This window comes from Nasonia vitripennis, chromosome 5 (assembly GCF_009193385.2).
Source record: "Nasonia vitripennis strain AsymCx chromosome 5, Nvit_psr_1.1, whole genome shotgun sequence".
Classification (NCBI taxonomy): Eukaryota; Metazoa; Arthropoda; class Insecta; order Hymenoptera; family Pteromalidae; genus Nasonia; species Nasonia vitripennis.
Genome location: NC_045761.1, coordinates 9,027,804 through 9,046,838, shown reverse-complemented (window position 1 = coordinate 9,046,838; position 19,035 = coordinate 9,027,804). Strand labels below are relative to the sequence as shown.

Genomic DNA, 19,035 nt, shown 5'->3' with positions numbered 1-19,035 from the left:
CCCATCCCACAAACGCGCGCGCGCGCTTTCACACGCGAGAGATTTTCCTTTCCACATGAGCGGCCATTCGAATTGCGCGCGTTCGCGCATGCGCAGTTCATGTTTTCCACAGGTGCGCGCGCCGCTCTACACCGCGAGTGTAAAACCTTGACGTCACACGTGGGCCGTGGCGCGGCTGCTGCTGCTCCGCTGGTGTTCTGCAGTCTCTCAGCTGTCATCGACATGGCGTAGTACGCGTCCAACCTCGCGCGTGTTTTTTTATCTCGACACACACACATTGTTTATATATTATTTCGTCATTCGCTTGCCTTGATTTTTTCCGAATCACGTTTGAATTTCCCGCGGCGCCAATGACAATCGCGATTAGTATTCGTCTTTTTGGCTAGTGCAACAATAACACGCGAGTTATTTTCCACGAGTATAGTGAAATCTCCGGTATTTACGCGCGAGTTTCACGTCGCGAGAGAGAAAATATGTGTCAGCTACTACGGGCTCATTTTTTATTCCACGCTCGACTCTGACCCGTCTCCTCTTGATTTCGCAATTTCGACGGTTTTTTTTCTCCGATGCGAGGATAGAACGCACCGTTATAATACTTACAGTCCGAGAAAAATGGCAACGGCCGCCGAGGGACGACTCAAGTAAGTCCGCAGCTGCTGCGGTTTTTTATCTAATCCTGTTTACTTTTATTTTTTTCGCTGATATTGTATATTGCTTTGATAACTGCTGCGTATATTGTTATTATGTAAACGCGATAATAGGTCTATTGTTATTGCTTTTCTATACGACGACGAACGGAAAGCGTTAATTGTTGTTGGGCTTTTTCGTTGTCATGACAGTAAATTGACTTGTTCAATAATTTATCGTTTTCCGAACGTCAGAATAGTTGCATTTTTTTGTATAAATTTTGTTCTTTTTCATTTGAACCCTGCAACGTATAATAAAATTATCATTCAAATTGTGCTTCATAAGTTTAAAAATATATCCAAGCCGTTTTGTTTATCACCTCTTAATGATGCTTGAAAGTGAAATATTAATTATCTGTAACATCATTGCATGCGTGACTGTTCTCCCTTGGCTCGTTTAAATGATACAGGCAAAAAGTCCTTGTAAGAAGTAGTAGAGGTAATAATTTTTTTGTTTTACAGACTGCACTTTGTAACATGGAATGTGGCCACAAAATATCCTGAGCAGGATCTCAGTCAGCTATTAGGGTTAAGTCACTTTGCTACCTCGAAGCAGTTAGCAGATATCTACATTATTGGGTAAATGACATATGATTAAGATGTATGGCTCTGGCTGAAGGTCAAATTAATTCTTAACATTTAATATTCAGTCTACAGGAGGTCAAGTCGCAGCCTCAAAATATCGTTTTAGATATTTTCTTTGAGGATCCATGGACAAAATCATTTAGGTAATCTGCTGGGATTCTTATATTCAGATTCGAAAGTTTATTGTATTTATATTATATATATATATATATATATTTATAACTTGTTTTGAATGTTTCTTGCAGGGAAGCATTGAAAGATTTGGACTATGTGAAACTACGGACTCAGCGATTGCAGGGTCTTGTCTTAAATGTCTTTTGCCTTAGAAAGCACCTAACACACTTAAGGACTGTGGACACTCAATATACAAAGACTGGATTTGGAGGGATGTGGGTAAGGGAAATATAAACAAAAATAATAAATGATACAAGATTTCATTTCTAATGTTTTTATATTGCTTGCAGGGAAATAAAGGTGCTGTCAGTATAAGATTTAATATTTACGGTGTTAATATATGTATGGTAAATGCTCACTTAACTCCTCATGATCACTTGTTAGCTGATCGGATTGCTGATTATAACACTATCATCAGAGAACATTCGTATAATGTGCCTGATACAACTAATATACTTTACCATGAGTATGTTATTTTTAATAGCTTCAGCTTGTGAGAATTCCTAAACATTATTTACTTTGAATTTGATTTAATTTTCAGTTATGTATTTTGGATTGGAGATCTCAATTTTCGATTAGCCGAAGGTTTGACTGGACATGACATTGATGCACTTGTTAAGAAAAATCATCTAGATGTATTATTAGAAAAAGATCAGCTAAAAACAGTTATGGAGAATCGTGAAGCTTTTGCTGAACTAACAGAAGAGAAAATCACATTCCCCCCAACGTATAAGTATGAATTTGCCTCTCAGGAATTCGATTTTAAGTAAGAAAAATGCTTGCAAATATCTCTATTTCATTATATTTTATAAAACACTTCTATAATCACTTTCTTTTATTATTTTAGACGTAGACCTTCATGGACAGATAGAATTTTGTATAAAGTAAATACAGACGTCTATGAAGACGTAAGTTTAAAGGCTGTACAATATAGTTATAAAAGTTATCCAAGCTATGTGCAATCTGACCATAAACCTGTGAGCGCGGAGTTTGACATTGTGATAAGACCTGCTATACCAGATAATGGAATTGAATTTAATCCAATAAATGTATGGTACATAGACGAAGAGAATGCCGTTTCCTATAAATTTTTGGGTAATGGAAAATCCTGCAGTGGGGACTGGATTGGACTGTACCATGAAGGCTTTTCTAGTTTAGATGAATATCTTGTTTACGAATACATCGGGCGAGGTAAACATGTTTAAGCTTATATTCAAATTAGTTAATGATACCTTAGAATTTTATATAACTTGAAAAAATGTTGCTCGTGTTGAACTTGTTCAAATATGATTGTAGTAGAATTATCGCGATGTTATACATTACTCTGAAACCAAATGAGAAATTTCGCTGCATTTACAACGTTGATAATATTGTTCGGCAGAAAGTTTTTGTTCTAACTATGACAAGACTAAATTATAGATCGTTGGGTAATATATTGTTAGCTTAAAGGAATTTGAACACATTGTGCAAGAATACTTATTACAAATACTTTTAGGTACTGAGGTGTTGAAAAGGAAATACAATTAGTTTTTGATTTCACATTTTATTATAAAATGCTGGAAAGCTTTTACACTGCTAATGCATACAAAAATTTCAGGGAAATTCGAACCAGTAACAGAGCCTCATGCAGCTTCGGAAAGAATCTACTTCAGCGATACCGCTGTCCGCTCGCCTGGAATGTATCGCCTAGTTTACATAGCTCAGCGCGGGGACGTTATGGGAATCCTGGGGATGAGTCCGCCTTTTCCCGGACATCGGCGACAAACTTGACAAACAAAGAAGATATTGCCTCTACGATAGTTACCAGTCTGTCGATTACACGGATTTCCTATAGAAAAGTAGCTCACGGGTTTCTCGCTTGGCAGTTTGCTCGGAACGCTTCTGCACGCGATTCTTAAAAAATGAATGAGCGAGTGATGAGTGTATTAATGCGAGTGAAGTGGGGAGAAAAGAGGTCGAATGGGAAAAATTGGAAGCCTCGCAGTTTTGTGCGTTAAATGCGTTTAACGTTATTTTTGGTACCTGGTTTTGACGAGTGCAACTTTTCTGGCACTCGGTCTTATTATTCAGAGCTTATACATAATAGTAGTATATATTATATAAAGATACGCGCCAAGTTGTGCGTTGTTTGACCGCTTACGGAACAAATTTAGATAATTATATTTCTTTTATTTTTATAGGGTATGACTAGTACAACTGATGAACAAAGTACATAGGTGTGCGACATAAGCGCGAATGGAGAGTAGTATTTTCGTCGTTTTTCACGTTCGTTTTTAATTCTCCATTAATCTAGGGGACGAAAGATTTTCGGGCGTATATTTATGAATGAAAGTACAAAATAAATTATTATAAATAGCGGAAGGTGCTAGAACAATAAATGATTATCTTCGATTTCTTTTCTAACGAATAAAACTTTGAACATAGCGATTAATGGAATATTCAGTTCAATTATATTTTCGAAAGAAAAATTAATTGTGTTAAAAAGCTTATTCGAACTCTTAATCGATCGTGTCGCCATAAACGTTTATCGTTCAAGCATCTTCGAAGAAACATTACATTTCAATAGACTGCTTCAGTTCTTTGTTTGTTATCTTTGTGGAACACTTGCAGGTATTTTATCATAGCAACATTGCAGTACGACAAAATTTAACTTGCGACTTATTTAGACATTCAACATACATTTGTGTACAAAGACAGTTCGTTGATTTAACAAGCATTCTTACTAAAAAAATGTAAATTTGTCAAACTATTCGTTCGTCGCTCTCGTTCGTACACGCCGCTCGAACAAACAAACAAATAAGCTGTCGATCGCATACGATCAATGTCATTCCACGCATGTAACACCATCAGCGTCGTTATCGGGAAAATCGTCAGAGTTCGCGTTTCTTCGTCATCAGCTGATACGCTCACGAGGCAGGGTATCCCCGCCGTTGATGACGGGCAGTAGATACAACGCCATACTGCCCAGTTCAGGCTCGGTCGTCTCGATACCCCGCAGTTTCTGTATCCTGCACCAAACGATGTTCCTCACAGGCTTGCGAAGTACGAAGAGGCCAAACACAAGGACACCTTGAAGGGCATTGACGAGGTCGAAGGCCGACCAGGCGAGCGGATCACCACCGGCCCACCAGGATATCAGTTCCATTGCCCAGTTCATACCCATGAGGAAGAATAGCCCGAGACAGACGAAGAAGATGCGTTTTAGGCGGCGGAATAAACGTTGCTCCTCGCGATCTGACTCTTGGTTACGAGCCATTCGGCGAAGGTCCAGATCGCGCTGGTAGCGCGTTATACCCACGGCTGTCATAGCGAATAGTATCAAGTTGATGCAGACGAGTATGCCTACCGGCACGTAGAAGTACGGCATGGCCTCGTGATCGGCTGCAATCACATGTTAATTTTTTATTAGTTATAATGTATGCTAATAATGTGTACAAGGTATCGGTGTGTTTCATTATTATACATATATTAGGGGTATGTAAAATGGTTGTTGAGTTTTTAAGAATTTTTATTGTCAGAGTTTATTTATGGATACGATGCGTTGATTATTTTTTTACTAACTGTAATTAGCTTTATTTTTTTATAACCTTTTAGATTATAGGTAGCTCTCTTGGCTATACATAAATGTATAATGAAAATGAAAGGAATATATATTTTTTCTTAGCGACTTGAGAATTGTGCAAAGCGATGATTTTCATCAAATAGTATAATAAACATTAGAAATGGTGGAAGACTTTTCGATAGACCTGTGCAATATTCGTTCGCTATTATATATCAGTCTCTATTATACCGCGTGCATTGATTTTTTGAGAAAACTATTGTCAAAGCGAAACGTTTGATCAGCACCGACGTGTATAATTTTTGTAAAAGGGTAATACCGATGTATTTTCAATGACTAAGCGAGCCAATAAATGCAAACTAAACCTCGAAAAATCCGTGTTCTCTTGATTTAATTAGAGCCTAAGCGGTGCTGCCGCACGAGTGAGCATCTCGCGCAAGCACACGGTCCGACTCACGCAAATATACGTTTCGTTTGCGAGAAGGAAATTCCACGGACCGACGGGGCCAATTAAGCGAGGCTTCGCACATCGAGTGGAATGTCACGTGCGTGTTGATATCTCTCGAGGGCTCTTATAAAAATACTCGCGACATGGGTCTGCGTAATTTTGAGCTTGTCATTATTGATGAAGAGGACTGGAGGATCAGCGACGAGAGATTTTTTCAACGTCAATTTTTCAAGAGGAATCACTTAAAATCACGCGGAAGATTTATTTTTTCGTTTGCAAGGTATAATTGCGTTATTGATTTTTTCTTCTAAAAGTATAAAATAATCGTTCCGATGTGAGCACTGCTTTTTTTATCCTTGTCTTCAAAAGTAAAAAAAGTGCTTGAATTACGGTCGTTAAAGAGTGAAAGATAGCGGGATAATAAGGGCCGTTCGATATTTCAGTCTAGCGGCGCGGCAGGAAAAAGAGGCAAGATATAGGAATAAGTCTGGAACTGGTTTTAATCTCTCGGCTCAAGTACTAAAGAAATGACGCGATATAAATTTTTTGTGAGAATAGCGTATCTTATAGGACTAAGCTTTTTGTTGAAAAAAAGTCTTGAACATTTTTTATGACGCCATAATACTTTGGGTGAAAGAGATTTGATTGTACAATAGAGTCTTTGGGTCGAAAGGAATGTCATAAAGTATCGCCTTATGAATATACGAATACAACTAGATTAAATATTTACAAAATGAGAATGAATTGCGAATTGTGTCTGGCGATATCCGGCCTCGATCTACTGAATTTTACTAATTTAGCACAGCATTAAAAGTGTATGCTCTCGTGTCAATCGATTTTCATCTGGTGGAAAGTAATTAACTTTTATGATTAAAAGTTTAATCTGCATGAGTTTAATAAAAGAGAGAATCCGTCATTCAGTGACTTTTTTATAATCAAGAGCTGCCAGTTTGGCTCATCGAGTAATTAATATATTTCCACGATGACTTCTCTTGATGAAAAAAAAAATGATGCGGCTCTTTATTTATATTTATTCGTCAGACATTTTGCACGCATGCGTGCCTCTATAAATTAAAAAAAAAATTGTTATTAATATTGAGTTTACACTTCACATTCTCACAGATTATTAGTTTCTCTTCCTTTAGTTTTTTTTTTCATTCATAAGAGTTAACGATGATATAAATACTTAAAATTAATGCACACGAGCTTAAGAATATGAGTATGTTAGTCGGTGAAGCGATTGCAATTGTTAAAAAGAAAAACTAAAGAAAACCTGTTCGAACTCACAATTAAACCAGCAGCTATTCGTACCAAAGTTGGGCTTGACGTAGGTCATTGGGATCGTGGGACTGAGATCCATGAAGATCGAGATGAGGATGAGAACAGCCGGAGGTCCCCAGGCCCAAAGCGAGTAGTAAAAGAACAGTCGACGCGGCTCGATCCTCGGACTGTTGCTGCCTCGTTCCACGTGTCGCCTCACCAGAAGATACGTCTCGATGCACATCACGTTCAGCCAGAAGAAGCAAGCCACGAAAGAGAACTGGATGACGAACGCTGCGAACACAGATTTAAGTTATTTGTTAATCTTTTATTTATTGGCCAAGTAAGCTTTTATGGGACTTTTCGCAATTTTTAAAAATCTGAGTCATTGCCGTCGCTGCGATTGAGAGGATTATCGCTCGCGCTGCGGGTTTTTCGTGTATACCCTTCGTTTTTCATCGGGACTTATACGTCGATTGGGAAACCTTCGCTCTAATGCTTTTTTTTTTAACGACGCGTCGAAAATGATTTGGGAACTTGATCTATTCGTGAGTATAGTATTATACTTTTCGAAATCTTCGAGATCGGAGCATTGGTGAAATACCTCGAATGGCCGGTGGACTTTATCGTTTTTTATCTGTCATCGCGGAGAGATAGCACAATTTTGTTGTGAGTACAACTGAGAAAAATTATTTTTGTACTCGCTTTATTTTCTCATACCTTGAGACATACCATCGACGATAACGAGGTCTGCAGGCGATGATTGGCACTTTTAATTGTTTGCTTTTTACTAAAAGAGCTAATTGTCGTTTGCCTTTATATTTTTCCGAGAATTTCCAGTTTCCAACTTTCAAAGTCTCTGCGCGCGCTCGACGTGACGTAATACAATATACGTTCGAACGACTGTTACAAAATACGCGATCGATCGTCTTCTCTTAGCTCTAAAATGAAAAGGAATCACAGTATGGCGGAAACGTTCGCGTAAATAATTCCAATATTCGTACACATACTTTACAAGCTATAATCAAGACAATTGTCCCGGTTGTTTACGAGTGCGATCGCGCCTCAATGACACGCTGATTTATCGCCGTATAAGAAGCATATAAAACCCGCACGGCAGCGCAATAACTTTTTTTCTCCAACTAAGAGGTCATTCCGATTTTCCCGAATAAATTAACCAAACTAAGCGTCGCGTTCCTTTACGAAATAACAGAGCGCATAGCAGAAGAGCGTCTCGATCGTCCCCAACGGTCTTTTAATTATTCACCGAAGCCAAATACCGCGCGTCGCAATCCTATATAGATTTTTACGAGATCCTCCGCGTAAATAATGCAGACTCGCGAGCACCGGCTTCTTTTTTCTCATTAAAGACGAGAGCTGGGCCGCCCCTTCGTTTAATTATCCCGGCATTTACCTTCCTTTTTAGCGTCTCTCCAGGAGTATACAGCGCTTGCGCTGCATGTATACTTCGTCGCGTGTCTCACGCAAGTATTATGTATACCTATATACCTATAGATATCGGTATAGAGTAGCCGTGCACAGAAGTGGCGAAGGACGAGATTAGGGACGCATAATTCGCTTCCGGATACGTAGAGCTACTCCTCCGAGTCCGGCCGATGTATATACAGATATATACTTACACGGAGTGTAGGCTTTTAGCCGTTCGGTGAAAGCTTTTAGAGAGACGAAATTGTCTTACATCCGACATTTACATAGTATAGCTCATCGGGGAATTCCCGGAAAATGCCGGGATTATAAGCGATGCTCATCTCGATTTCGGTTTTACGCTGACGACGATGCGCGCGTGGGCGAAGATTCTCGGGATTGTGCCTCGAGCCGAGGCACAGTACTTTGTGTTTTCGAGTGTAATTGCAGCTGAATGTGCGCGGCTACTTGGTTCCGGGCAAAAATTACGTTCTGCAATGCGCTTCTGTCACCGCGTGCGAGTGCAAGCGAGGGTGAATTTTAAGCTCGACGGCGACGAAAAGAAATCAGTACTATTTTCGAACGAAAGTATCGATCCCGCTTGAAAAAAAATTCTCTCCGAATCGGACGTCCTGCGCCGTAAATAGAAGAAAAATCTCATTAGCCGCGCGCTCAGCGAACGACCGCAGAAATAATTCAGCCAGGAAACCCTTCCCCGCCTCTCGATTTCGCCGATAAAGGTGCCAAAGTATAGAGCCCTGAAAAAAAGCGCGTCGAGCGGCTCTCTCCTTATTTTCCCTCGCGTGCGCGAGCATTAAAGGGGGAGCTATTGGCAAACTTGGACAATTAGCCAAAGTGTATTATATAAGATACACACACACACACACACACAGAGGATTTTGTCGGCAGCGCTAAATTCGTTATGAAATTCCTTATTAAATTCGATGTCTTACCTATAGAGATGCAAATCTCGTCGGAGGTGTAGGCACTGGCGAGCTGCACGACCGCGAGAGTCGTGAAGGCGAGAGCTAGACAGGCGCAGTAATGACACAAAGCCTTGCCGTGGACGTCCATCAGCCGGGGTGTTATGGCGTAGGCGGCTATCGTCAGCAGGAGGAAAGGTACGGAGATGAGGAGACCGCAGGCGTAGAACGTGATCAGGGAGTCGCTGGCTCCGGCCACTTCCGTCTCTGTGTGGATAAGCACGTGGAAATGTTATAGTCGAGGAAGACGTCGTTTACATTATCGACGCAATTGTATTTTTCAGCGGCTTGTTCGAGTCGTTTGATCGAGTGTTTGCTGAACAATTTTCCCAAGAGCTGATGACTTGTCGCGCGCGACGATCCTTACTCTTTGGATACGATTACGTAAACTAATTTAACGACGGGTTTAAGGAGCGTGAAAAATCGTGCTCCGAGTTCGTTATGAAAGTCCCGGGTTATTTTGCTTAATTGTCTACTCGTTACGGCATCCGTCGTACGGGCTACTGGTGGAATGACGGGGAGGTGAGCTTGCATGTCAACTAAGTACCGGCGGAATTGTGCAAATCACGTTTTAATTATGCTGCCTCTGTGAATTAAGCGTTATATAAAAGACGAAATTTCGAGCTCATCGATTACAAGGTATTTAGCGTCCGTTATTGAGAAATGATATGCTCTGAATTTTAATCAGGGATGATAAATGGGTTAGTATGATAGAGATAAAAACGAAGGTTCGTCGATCAAAGTTTTTACGACTTTTATGCTAATCAAGTTTGTCATTTGGTAAAGCAGTCGGGTTTTGAGTTTACGTCTTCATAGCGAAACGTTTTGATGATGTTACGTGATCGAGAAGCAAAAAGTTCCTAAGCATTCGCGTACTCCGAGATGGGCCGTAAAAGAATCTCGCGATTATCAGGGAAGCGCGTCGCTATGAATTTTTATCTATAACCAAGGCTAGCTTTAATCTTGCTCTCCTCACTCCAAAAATACTCTATTGCTACAATACCGACGTACAAAAACTCCGTCCATCAAGCCGAATATAACAATGACATTAAACCTGACATTCGCTTCAATCGACGCGCTCACGTTGCGTTTGAAGAGAAAACCATTACCGCGCGCAAATATGATAAACTTTTATTCGATGTAACTATACAGAGCCGCAAACATCATTACCACGTACTCACAGGACTGAAAATTTATTCCGAAAAGTTTCGAGTCCTCGTGTATCGACACTCATTGTCCAAAATGGATATTCTTCAATCCGGCGACGAGCTGTCGCGTAATTTCGTGAAAAGCTCCGTCCGTGAGGCGAAAGCCGAAGCGCCGCCGCATTATAACACACGAACAAAAATAGCAGAGAAGCCTATGACAATGCAGTTTTCGCTCTCGCGAGGAAATGCGCAAAGTATAAGAGGGATTTAGGAATATAACAGAGAGAGAGAGAGAGAGAGGGACGAGACGGTAAAGCAATTTCAGTGTGTGTGTCTCTCTAACAAGCGAGTCATACACACCGGGGGAATCCTCTGCTATTTTGATGAAAAGAGGAAAAACGCGAAAAGCCCGCCATGCAAAGTATTGGCTATCGGGTTTCGCGCTGTTACACAGACGAGGCGGCGCATGTCGCGAGAGCTTTGAGAGTTTATCAAATTTTTGGAGAATAATTAGATTGTTTTTGAAACTGCGTATAACACTAGTGCGTTTTATCAGAGCAGTATCGATTTGTTGAAACGCTTTTTAGTACAAATATAATTCAATTGAATAATGCAGAGATGCGCTGCACACTATCGATTCGCTGCGCTATTACGCTTTTAATCATTTAATAAACAATAATAGTTTCCGTAATATATGCGCGCATAAGAAAATTGATATTCCCTCCGATGACAATTCCATATCAGATATGCATCTAAATATAACATTAACTGCAGTCATTATGGCTTTTTTTATCGTGTGCCGCAATTTTTCCCGAAGAACAAAAGCGACTCCTCAGTATTCACAGAGGCAAAATCGTAAAAAAGCAGTAAAGAATAGTACAACTGACCGTCGGGAAAGCAGACGAAGACCCTGAGTCCCAGTGGCGGAGCCACTTCCATGCAGTAGTCGATACCCGGCATGAGCATCAGGGGCTTGTGGAACGGAGCGTAAATCGATCCGTTTAGCAGCAGGTAGTACTCATCTTCGTCGGACTCGCTCGGTTCCAGCATGTACCTGTGATAAATCCCACGTTTTATGTCAATTTCTCTCTCACGTATAACAATATCGGGTTATTATTAAAATTACGCGTGACGTGTGCTCGACTCCTCTCTCGGGAATAATTCAACACGAGAGAGAATGTCGTAATGTGTAATTGGATACAGAGTGTAAATATTGTATCAAGCGCACGTGTACGCGATAACGTTATTTTGTTTCGCACAGCGAGAAAGTCTAATTGTTATGCATTTCTGCGACGAGAGCATTTTTGAAGCTGTGTGATTAAATACGTGACGGCTTTTGAGGTGGAATTCGGTGTAACGTGTGTAGGGAACGGATTGAAAGCTCTATATGCGAGCTAATAATTTTTGCATGAGATATGTAAAGGCACGGCTTCGGGTTTATATCCGGTCATTATCTATACTTTTGATGTACGTCGTATAGCTGCACACGTGCCGTGTAGGCAATTTTTGTGGCGACAAGACAAGAGGAAATAAATCGCTCGTGGAGGTGTTTTAGGTCAGATTTTAATCTGACTGTGGAGTCAAAGTAATGTCCTTTACAAGAAAGTGCTATTAGACGCGGAAATTTTACTAGTTATAAGGAAAAAAAGGAACTGGTAATGATTATAAAATTGCATTTATTATTGAAGAAGATAACGCGGTGTAGCAATTAGCGGGGGGAGAATACATAACGATTTTTTTTTATCTTTTCATTCAATTACTCCTAAGCAAACCTTGTAGTTGTTTGATGTATTCTATATAAGATTACTCGCTTAACTATATCTTTTGGATTAATTAATTTCCGGCTTCGTCGCTTGATACGGAGAGATTGATGTTTAAGATTATGCATACTCGAGAATATATGTTACGTATATTAGATATGTGGTAATCATTTATTAAATTTAATGAATTTAAAAACTTAACGCTGAAGATAAGTTGCATATTAGAGGTTCTAGATTATTATTCATATTTTTTAATGAATGAAAAGCTACATTTCTTCGTTCGAATCTTCACACATCAGTCCCCTGGCAATATTTGCCGGATCGATAAAAATAATGACTTATGAAGAAGTTAGGGTTATGTCAACAGAGAAAGCAATTCCAAAGTCTCGAAATCAAACAAAGTCCTTGAAATTCCTATCAACGAGATAGCGATGGGGCTTCGCAAAGTGTATCGACAAGGAAGGAGTGCCATCCGGCGTAAAAAAATAATATCAATACTGTAGACACTTATCTACTGGCATTGAAGACATGCCATCGAGATCATCAAAACAAAATATACATCGTTAAACTTTGTTCGTCAGCTTATATTCGGTTTTAGATGGGAAGAAAAGAAAAAAAAATCATTACCTTTTATGACGACAGGGATCGCCAACGACCGCAACGAATTCCTTCTGCACGGAATGTGGCAGCATAAGCCCCGTCGCGTTGAATTCATCGAAAAGTGGTAGGAATTGCTCATTTTCCGTCGAGTTTGAATATGTACAAGTAGCCTCTTCTTCGCTGCTTTCATTTTTCGCCAGGACTTGGTTGAGTTTACAGCACTTCGCCACCAGGGGAAGCTTTATGTATTCGTGAGGGATGAGGGTTTCGTTCTGTAACAAATGCAAATAGAATAGACTTGTTTTGGTGTTTCTAAGAGTTCTCTAAAGAGTTGTAAATTTTTTTTTCGAGATTAGATGGAAATAATTGTTATGCTGTTTTCACTGTTTCTTTGTTTCACGCGGCTATAAGAAACAATAAATAATGCATGAGGATGAATTACAACTTCGGCGTAAAAAATAATCATACTGAAGTATCGGGTGTGATTTACAGATAGAAAAGTAAGTGCAAGAGGTTTTGGCGAATTTTTCTTAAAATACTAGGTCATGTTTTGCGACGTCCACTCTATGTAGTCAATGCTAATATTTGGAATGTTAATATTTAGGAATTCGACGCCGGGCCTATATATTTTTAAACGAAAGCAACAAAACAGGCTGCTTGTATGTTTACTTCCCGGGTCTTATTCTTGCGAGAGGAAGGAAAACGAACTGCATCCTAAATTTGGACGCTGCAGCTTATACACGCCAAATACATCAAAAGCTTGTACTATCATTTTATAAGATTAGTGTATTGCTTCGGCGTTTTCATCATGTTTCATTACATGATTATGCTACACAAAAATCTACAATTCATAAGTTACATACAGTATTATAGTTTTTATAAGTATATCTTGAAAACTCAATCTTGAAAGCTCTAGGAACAATTCTCAAGCTCCCGTTTTCAAATAAAAATTAAAATTATTCGAAAAGTTCAGAGATCCAAGCTTAAATAAGCTTGAAAACTTAACGTTATTCCTCGAGTATAAAAAGTTCATATCTCAGCTTTGTTCCAAGTAAAGAATAAAAATAACAAGCCGCTACATTGCAAACCTTTTAAAAGCGATTAAATAAAAGCATGTATCCATAAAATAAGCTCCGATCTCATTTTAGTATTCCTCATTAACACCGCTCACACCTCTCGCTCTAAAAATAAAACCAACGATAGCAGCCTAGACAACATCGCACCACATTAACAATCCGATTCAATTAAATTCCGTTGCTGATTGAAGACTCAACTCACTCCGTTATCGCTTATTATCTCTTCGACCTGTACACGAACTCCACCAACCAGATTTTCATCTGACCGACACACACTACCATATCCCCAGCTCCCATCAAGCTGCCCAGTGTAATATATGCTTTACTTAATTCACGCTCCGAGAAAAAAAAGGGAACCATCAAGCAGTGTACGTTATATAGCGTAAGGCCAGCAGCAGCAGCAGCAGCGGCGGCTACCGCGCCGCGCGCACACGAGAGATTCCGAGAATGAACTCGGGCGGCGCACGAATGACCGAATCAATATTAGCGGCGTATACTCTAAAAATATTACCATGAGAAATACCTTGGCTCACCGCTACTATAAACTCACGTGCACTTTATGTAAATAATGAGGCTAAAAATAGGCGCGCGGCCGAGGATGTACGTATATAAAAATGGATTATTTTACGCGTTTAGGATGTGTTCGTCGTGCTAATGCTCGCGTCGATAGCGAAAATGAGCTGTCGCGCGAGCTTTGAAGAAAAGAGGCGCGTTTGCTCTGAGAAAACTCGTATTTTCTAATGAACGTTATTGATCGATAGTTGAAGCGAGGTGATAAGACAATTTTTTTTTTCGATTTAGAGATAGTAATTTTTCGAATCTGCAAGAGAAGTGTATCGTTCCTTTTAAGAAGAATTTCACTCGTCACCAAAGAATTCAGAGGCACGTCATAGAGATTGCAACGCTTTCGATAACGAAATGAGGGAGAAAAGAAGTGTTTTCTTGTTCTAACCACGCTTTGTTATAGCTTCGAGGTTAAACGCATTGTTTCTTTAAATAATTCTAAACTTATCCTATCTATGCATGAATGTACCACACTCCAAACTACAACGTCGAACACATCGTTCATTTCCAAACTATGCGTATATCGGCTCTTATCGCATTTTATTACGCTTCAATTAATAAGAAACAAAAAACAGAAAAAAAATCCTCCTCGTCAACAACGTCAATCGTGTATTACACCGAATCGTCGCGTACAAGCTCCGCGCGTGTAACGGAATTCCTCTGCGTACACACGTAAATGCAGTTATCTCTCTCCGGCGAGATGCAACAAATATGAACAAATTAAATAAATCACGCTCTTTCCTCAACGCTCTCCTACGTAACGTGTTGTTCCGATTAAAACGAATGGTATGTTGTGAAAAATAAAGAAAGAAGCCTCGCCAAAACACGCAGTTTCCTCCTGCTGCGACGATAATCGCTCGAATTTTAATAGTCAAAACAAATTAAGCCCGGTACGCGACAAAGGGTCGGTATACGTCGTCTAGTTTCGGCTTTTCACTTACAATGGGCACAGGATGTATCGTGGGAACGAAATCGCCGCTCGTCTCGCCAAGGACAGCCGAGTTTCCGAGGCAGAAGCTGGCGAAGGATGCGAGGAAGAAAAACGGGCGGACGCCGCTTCTGAACGGCCCCCACATAGCTTCAGCCGATTCTCGTTTGGCCTCTTCTTCTCTCGCCTTCCTCTCTTTCTCCATATACACACGCGCTATATGTGTAAAAGACACTCTGTATCAGAGCCGGCTGACCTCCACTGGGAATCCCGTCATCGCGCGCCTAATCTCTCCGCGATTAATTGTCTCTTCCCGCAGAGCGCTGGGCTATCACTCTGGATCCTCCTCGAATAATCCTTTAATTCAGCCTGGTATACAGCTCGGAGACTGCGGGAGTACCGCTAGAGCGCGGGAAATAGGTCCGGAATTGCGTGGGATTGAGATGGACCACGTCGTAAGCCTCGCATTCGTTACCGGTCCTCCTCCTCATCATCATACGGCTGCTGCTGTTCTGATCTTCTCTCCTCGGCTTTTTACGCGGAAAATCGGCAACGAAGAATCATATGCACCTGTCGCGTTGCATAATAGTGTACGCACGGAATCCCGGCACCGATTCACTTCATAAGCCGGCCGTTATCGAACACACAAACACTAACACGCGAACTGCACACTCGCGACACACAAAAGAAGAAAGCTGCAGAGCGGCAAAAAGTGTTCGGTCGGCTCGACAAAGCGTTCCTCCTCTTGGCCGATCGAAATTCCTCGCGCGGAGAGACGAAAGAGCAGACGTAAATCAGCGCCCGATAAGAGCGGGGCACGTGCGTTGCGTGCCGATCCCGCTTGTGTATACCTGCAGTATGGATCGCGGTGCAGACCGATCGGCGGTTGCGGGCGCACTGGCTTGCTTCACGCGACTCCTTCGGCTTTATTATCGCGGCCCCGCGAGCGGGCGCCGTTCTCTCGCTCTATAGCTAGAGCAGAGAGTGTTGTACACCTCATCGGCATGCGTGTGTATATACGTGTGTGCCGAAAGCTAACTCGAAAGGAGGAGTAGGCGGATTAGGAGATCGCGGATCGCGGAACTCGCTCTCTCTCTCTCTCTCTCTCTCTCTCTCTCTCTCTCTCTCTCGCTCTCTCGCTCTTTTGTATATACCTGTGTGTGTGTACGTATCGTGCGCTATGTTGGGCCGCAAGACGATCGAAAGAGCGAACTATAATAATATACTCCCGTGTGCGAGAGACGGCGCCGCCGGTTTTTCAGAAATTCCGTGCGCGCAAGAGGTGGACGCCGTGTGTGCGAGTTTGTGTGCAGTATATGGGGGGGAAGTGTTCTTGGAAGGCAGCGGGAGACTTTGAGGAAGTAGATCGGCACAGTGGAACGGGTTGGGATGTTGCTGTGCCTGATGATGCTTTTTTGATAGGGCTTCTTTTGATGCTGTTTATTGAAGTTCGAGATGGATGTACTACATTGTAATAGACCTAGATAGAGGGTTGATTTTCGAGTCGTTGTTTTCTTTTTCTAGTCAATTACTCATGTACTGGAATACAATTGTGTTTCTTCGATACATTCGTATGGCCTGTTGACTGAACCCGATGTACAGATTTTTATTCATCAGCCGAATCACACAAGAACCATGTTGGCTTATTTTTGACGGATTGTTCGAGATTCGTGTGGGTGGATCGATAGACTCTTTCTCTGTACATATTTAAGCGCCGAGACATGAGTCACGAGCTTTTAGTCCCTGCGCGCTGTTGCAGAGATATCGATTGCTAGAACGATGTCGAAAAATTCGAAATTGAGGGAAGCTTTTTCCGATAATCTCTATCTTATTGCATCCATAAAACACAGATTTAAATATATTATTTGCGTTGCAGAATGTTGTGCCGCTAGATCACCTTCCTCGCGCATTATTTAAATGTGGTACGTAAAGGATCGAATGGATTTTGAATTTGTAATCTTACGCGCGGAGTAGTCTTGCGTGAACATTTTTTTAATTTGTTTGAACAATAATTGAATGCGATTAAGGAAGATTTTAAATGGTTGTTCGTTGATGTTACGTAAGTCGTAAGAACTTGCAGTAGGATTTCCCAAGGCGTCTAATGGATCAGGGAACACAAATGTGTGTGTATAAAGAATATGCATAAAACGAGAATGTATCAATGTTACTTGACATTTATCACGTATTACATAAGGAAAATCGCATTAGAAATTGTATCGAACGTTAAAAAAAGAGAAGTAATAATTGATATAATTGTTCGTGTGCTTATCAGGCTGTTTTATTTTATCTACACGTTACCCATGGTTATGAAAGAATTCATTTTTATATCCTGATATCTGAAGCGGCAAATCCCGAATTAAATCTGAAGAATCGTTGCTTATCTAAACGTTGTAGTGTTACGTCGTCACAAAGTATGCTGACAACTCGTAAAACACTTCTTTAGTAATTGTATAAAAGAATATTTCTATTACAAGATATGTATGAATGTTGCCAAAGTTGCATAAAAAAATATATACAAAGTTATACTTTTTTTTTAATTCATTACATCACAAGCATAACAAAAAATTGTCCACCAATTTACGACTTAGCTTCGAAAACATGCAATTGACACGTTTTTTAATTGTTTATTCTTTAATTCGAAGCAATGTAAAATTCTTTTTGTTGAGACAATGAACATTTCAAGCGATACCCGCCGTATCGCGGGAAGCACGTCGTCAACAAATTGACAAGAGCAACTTATACGAAAAAAAAAGTTAGCGAGGGGTTTCTCAAATTCTATCACGGAAACTTTCACGTCAGAGTACGTGCGGAGGTTTTTTTTTCACGAAATTTCCTCTCTTGGCCGCTATAGTGACGAGGCAAACCTGCCGAATTGACGTCACCATTTCTAACGAACGCAGAGAAGCTTTCGGAGCTCAGTCGAGAGGCAATTAAACTGCAGTTCGCGAGAGCATCTCTTTTCCGCGAAAAAAGCTCGCTCGAATTCCTCGTCCTTTTTCTGGCCATTGGCCTCTGCTTACATCAACGCTTCGAATCGTCTCGTACGTCACGATCAGTGATCGTCGGGCCTTAATGAGATTCGACGAGAAGATGAGTCGAATTGTTTTCTTATGACTAAAAATATATCGGGGATTGGTTGAACTTTACTTTAGAAACAGATACTTTTTTTGTGAATCGGTTATCTATTTCGTTATTTGTACCAAGTTCCACTACAAGAAACTTACGAAACGAACTTTGTTTTATGTGGCGAACAACTTTTAAGATTCTATATCATTAAGGATAAGATTAAATCACGGTGACAAATAGGAAAGGTTATACCTACTAATTTAATAAGATCGTTCGTGCTCGATAATGCATTTCTCGCAAAAGTTATTTTTAAAAATAGTTCCCTGCACTTCGAAGACAATTTAGTTTAAATAAGTTTCGTTGTAACTGGAGCGTGTGCTTGCAATGCGATCGCATGTGCTTGTTAGTAGATAGATGGTTTGCACGTGCATAATAAAACTAGTTTCTTCTTTTACTACAGTTTGAGAGATTAATTCGCTTATTTCTACTCTTACTTTTGAAAATTTTATTTAGTTAAATATTCAAATTGCAGAATATGCTTTGTTTCATCATAGTAGGAAATGCACCGTTATAATTGTTCAATCTCCCCAAACGATGACTAACACTGTCTAGTTGAGATTACGAAAATTCTGACAAAGTGCTCGTCTACACTGTCTGTGGGCGAGTCATTATAATCCGAATCATTCAACTTGTACCTACTCGAGTCTTCCAAGTTAAGAAAGTTTATCATCTTTATCTCGAAAAACTTTGTTTAGCTTCAGTTTCGGAGATTC

General features: G+C 40.4%; 2 protein-coding genes across 4 annotated transcripts; one reads left to right on the top strand and one right to left on the bottom strand.

Moving 5' to 3' along the window:
- Positions 1-192: 192 nt before the first annotated feature.
- On the top strand, positions 193-5,378 carry LOC100123979 (inositol polyphosphate 5-phosphatase K). 2 transcript variants are annotated; one of them, XM_031931716.2, is made up of 9 exons: positions 193-641; positions 1,149-1,265; positions 1,337-1,414; positions 1,517-1,664; positions 1,736-1,745; positions 1,830-1,911; positions 1,987-2,211; positions 2,293-2,636; positions 3,043-5,378. In XM_031931716.2, exons 1-9 carry the CDS (start codon positions 613-615, stop codon positions 3,213-3,215), a joined length of 1,206 nt encoding a protein of 401 aa, XP_031787576.1. In that variant the 5' UTR covers positions 193-612; the 3' UTR covers positions 3,216-5,378. The 2 variants fall into 2 exon arrangements, with proteins under 2 accessions (XP_031787576.1, XP_001607774.1); XM_001607724.6 differs by having other exon boundaries at positions 1,736-1,911.
- Positions 3,458-16,101, bottom strand: LOC100123976 (G-protein coupled receptor Mth2). 2 transcript variants are annotated; one of them, XM_008217465.4, is made up of 6 exons: positions 15,210-16,101; positions 12,656-12,900; positions 11,156-11,322; positions 9,091-9,327; positions 6,740-7,006; positions 3,458-4,826 (listed from the first exon to the last, which is right to left on the bottom strand). In XM_008217465.4, exons 1-6 carry the CDS (start codon positions 15,399-15,401, stop codon positions 4,339-4,341), a joined length of 1,596 nt encoding a protein of 531 aa, XP_008215687.1. In that variant the 5' UTR covers positions 15,402-16,101; the 3' UTR covers positions 3,458-4,338. The 2 variants fall into 2 exon arrangements, with proteins under 2 accessions (XP_008215687.1, XP_031787575.1); XM_031931715.1 differs by having other exon boundaries at positions 3,955-4,826; positions 6,764-7,006.
- Between the last annotated feature and the right edge of the window lie 2,934 nt (positions 16,102-19,035).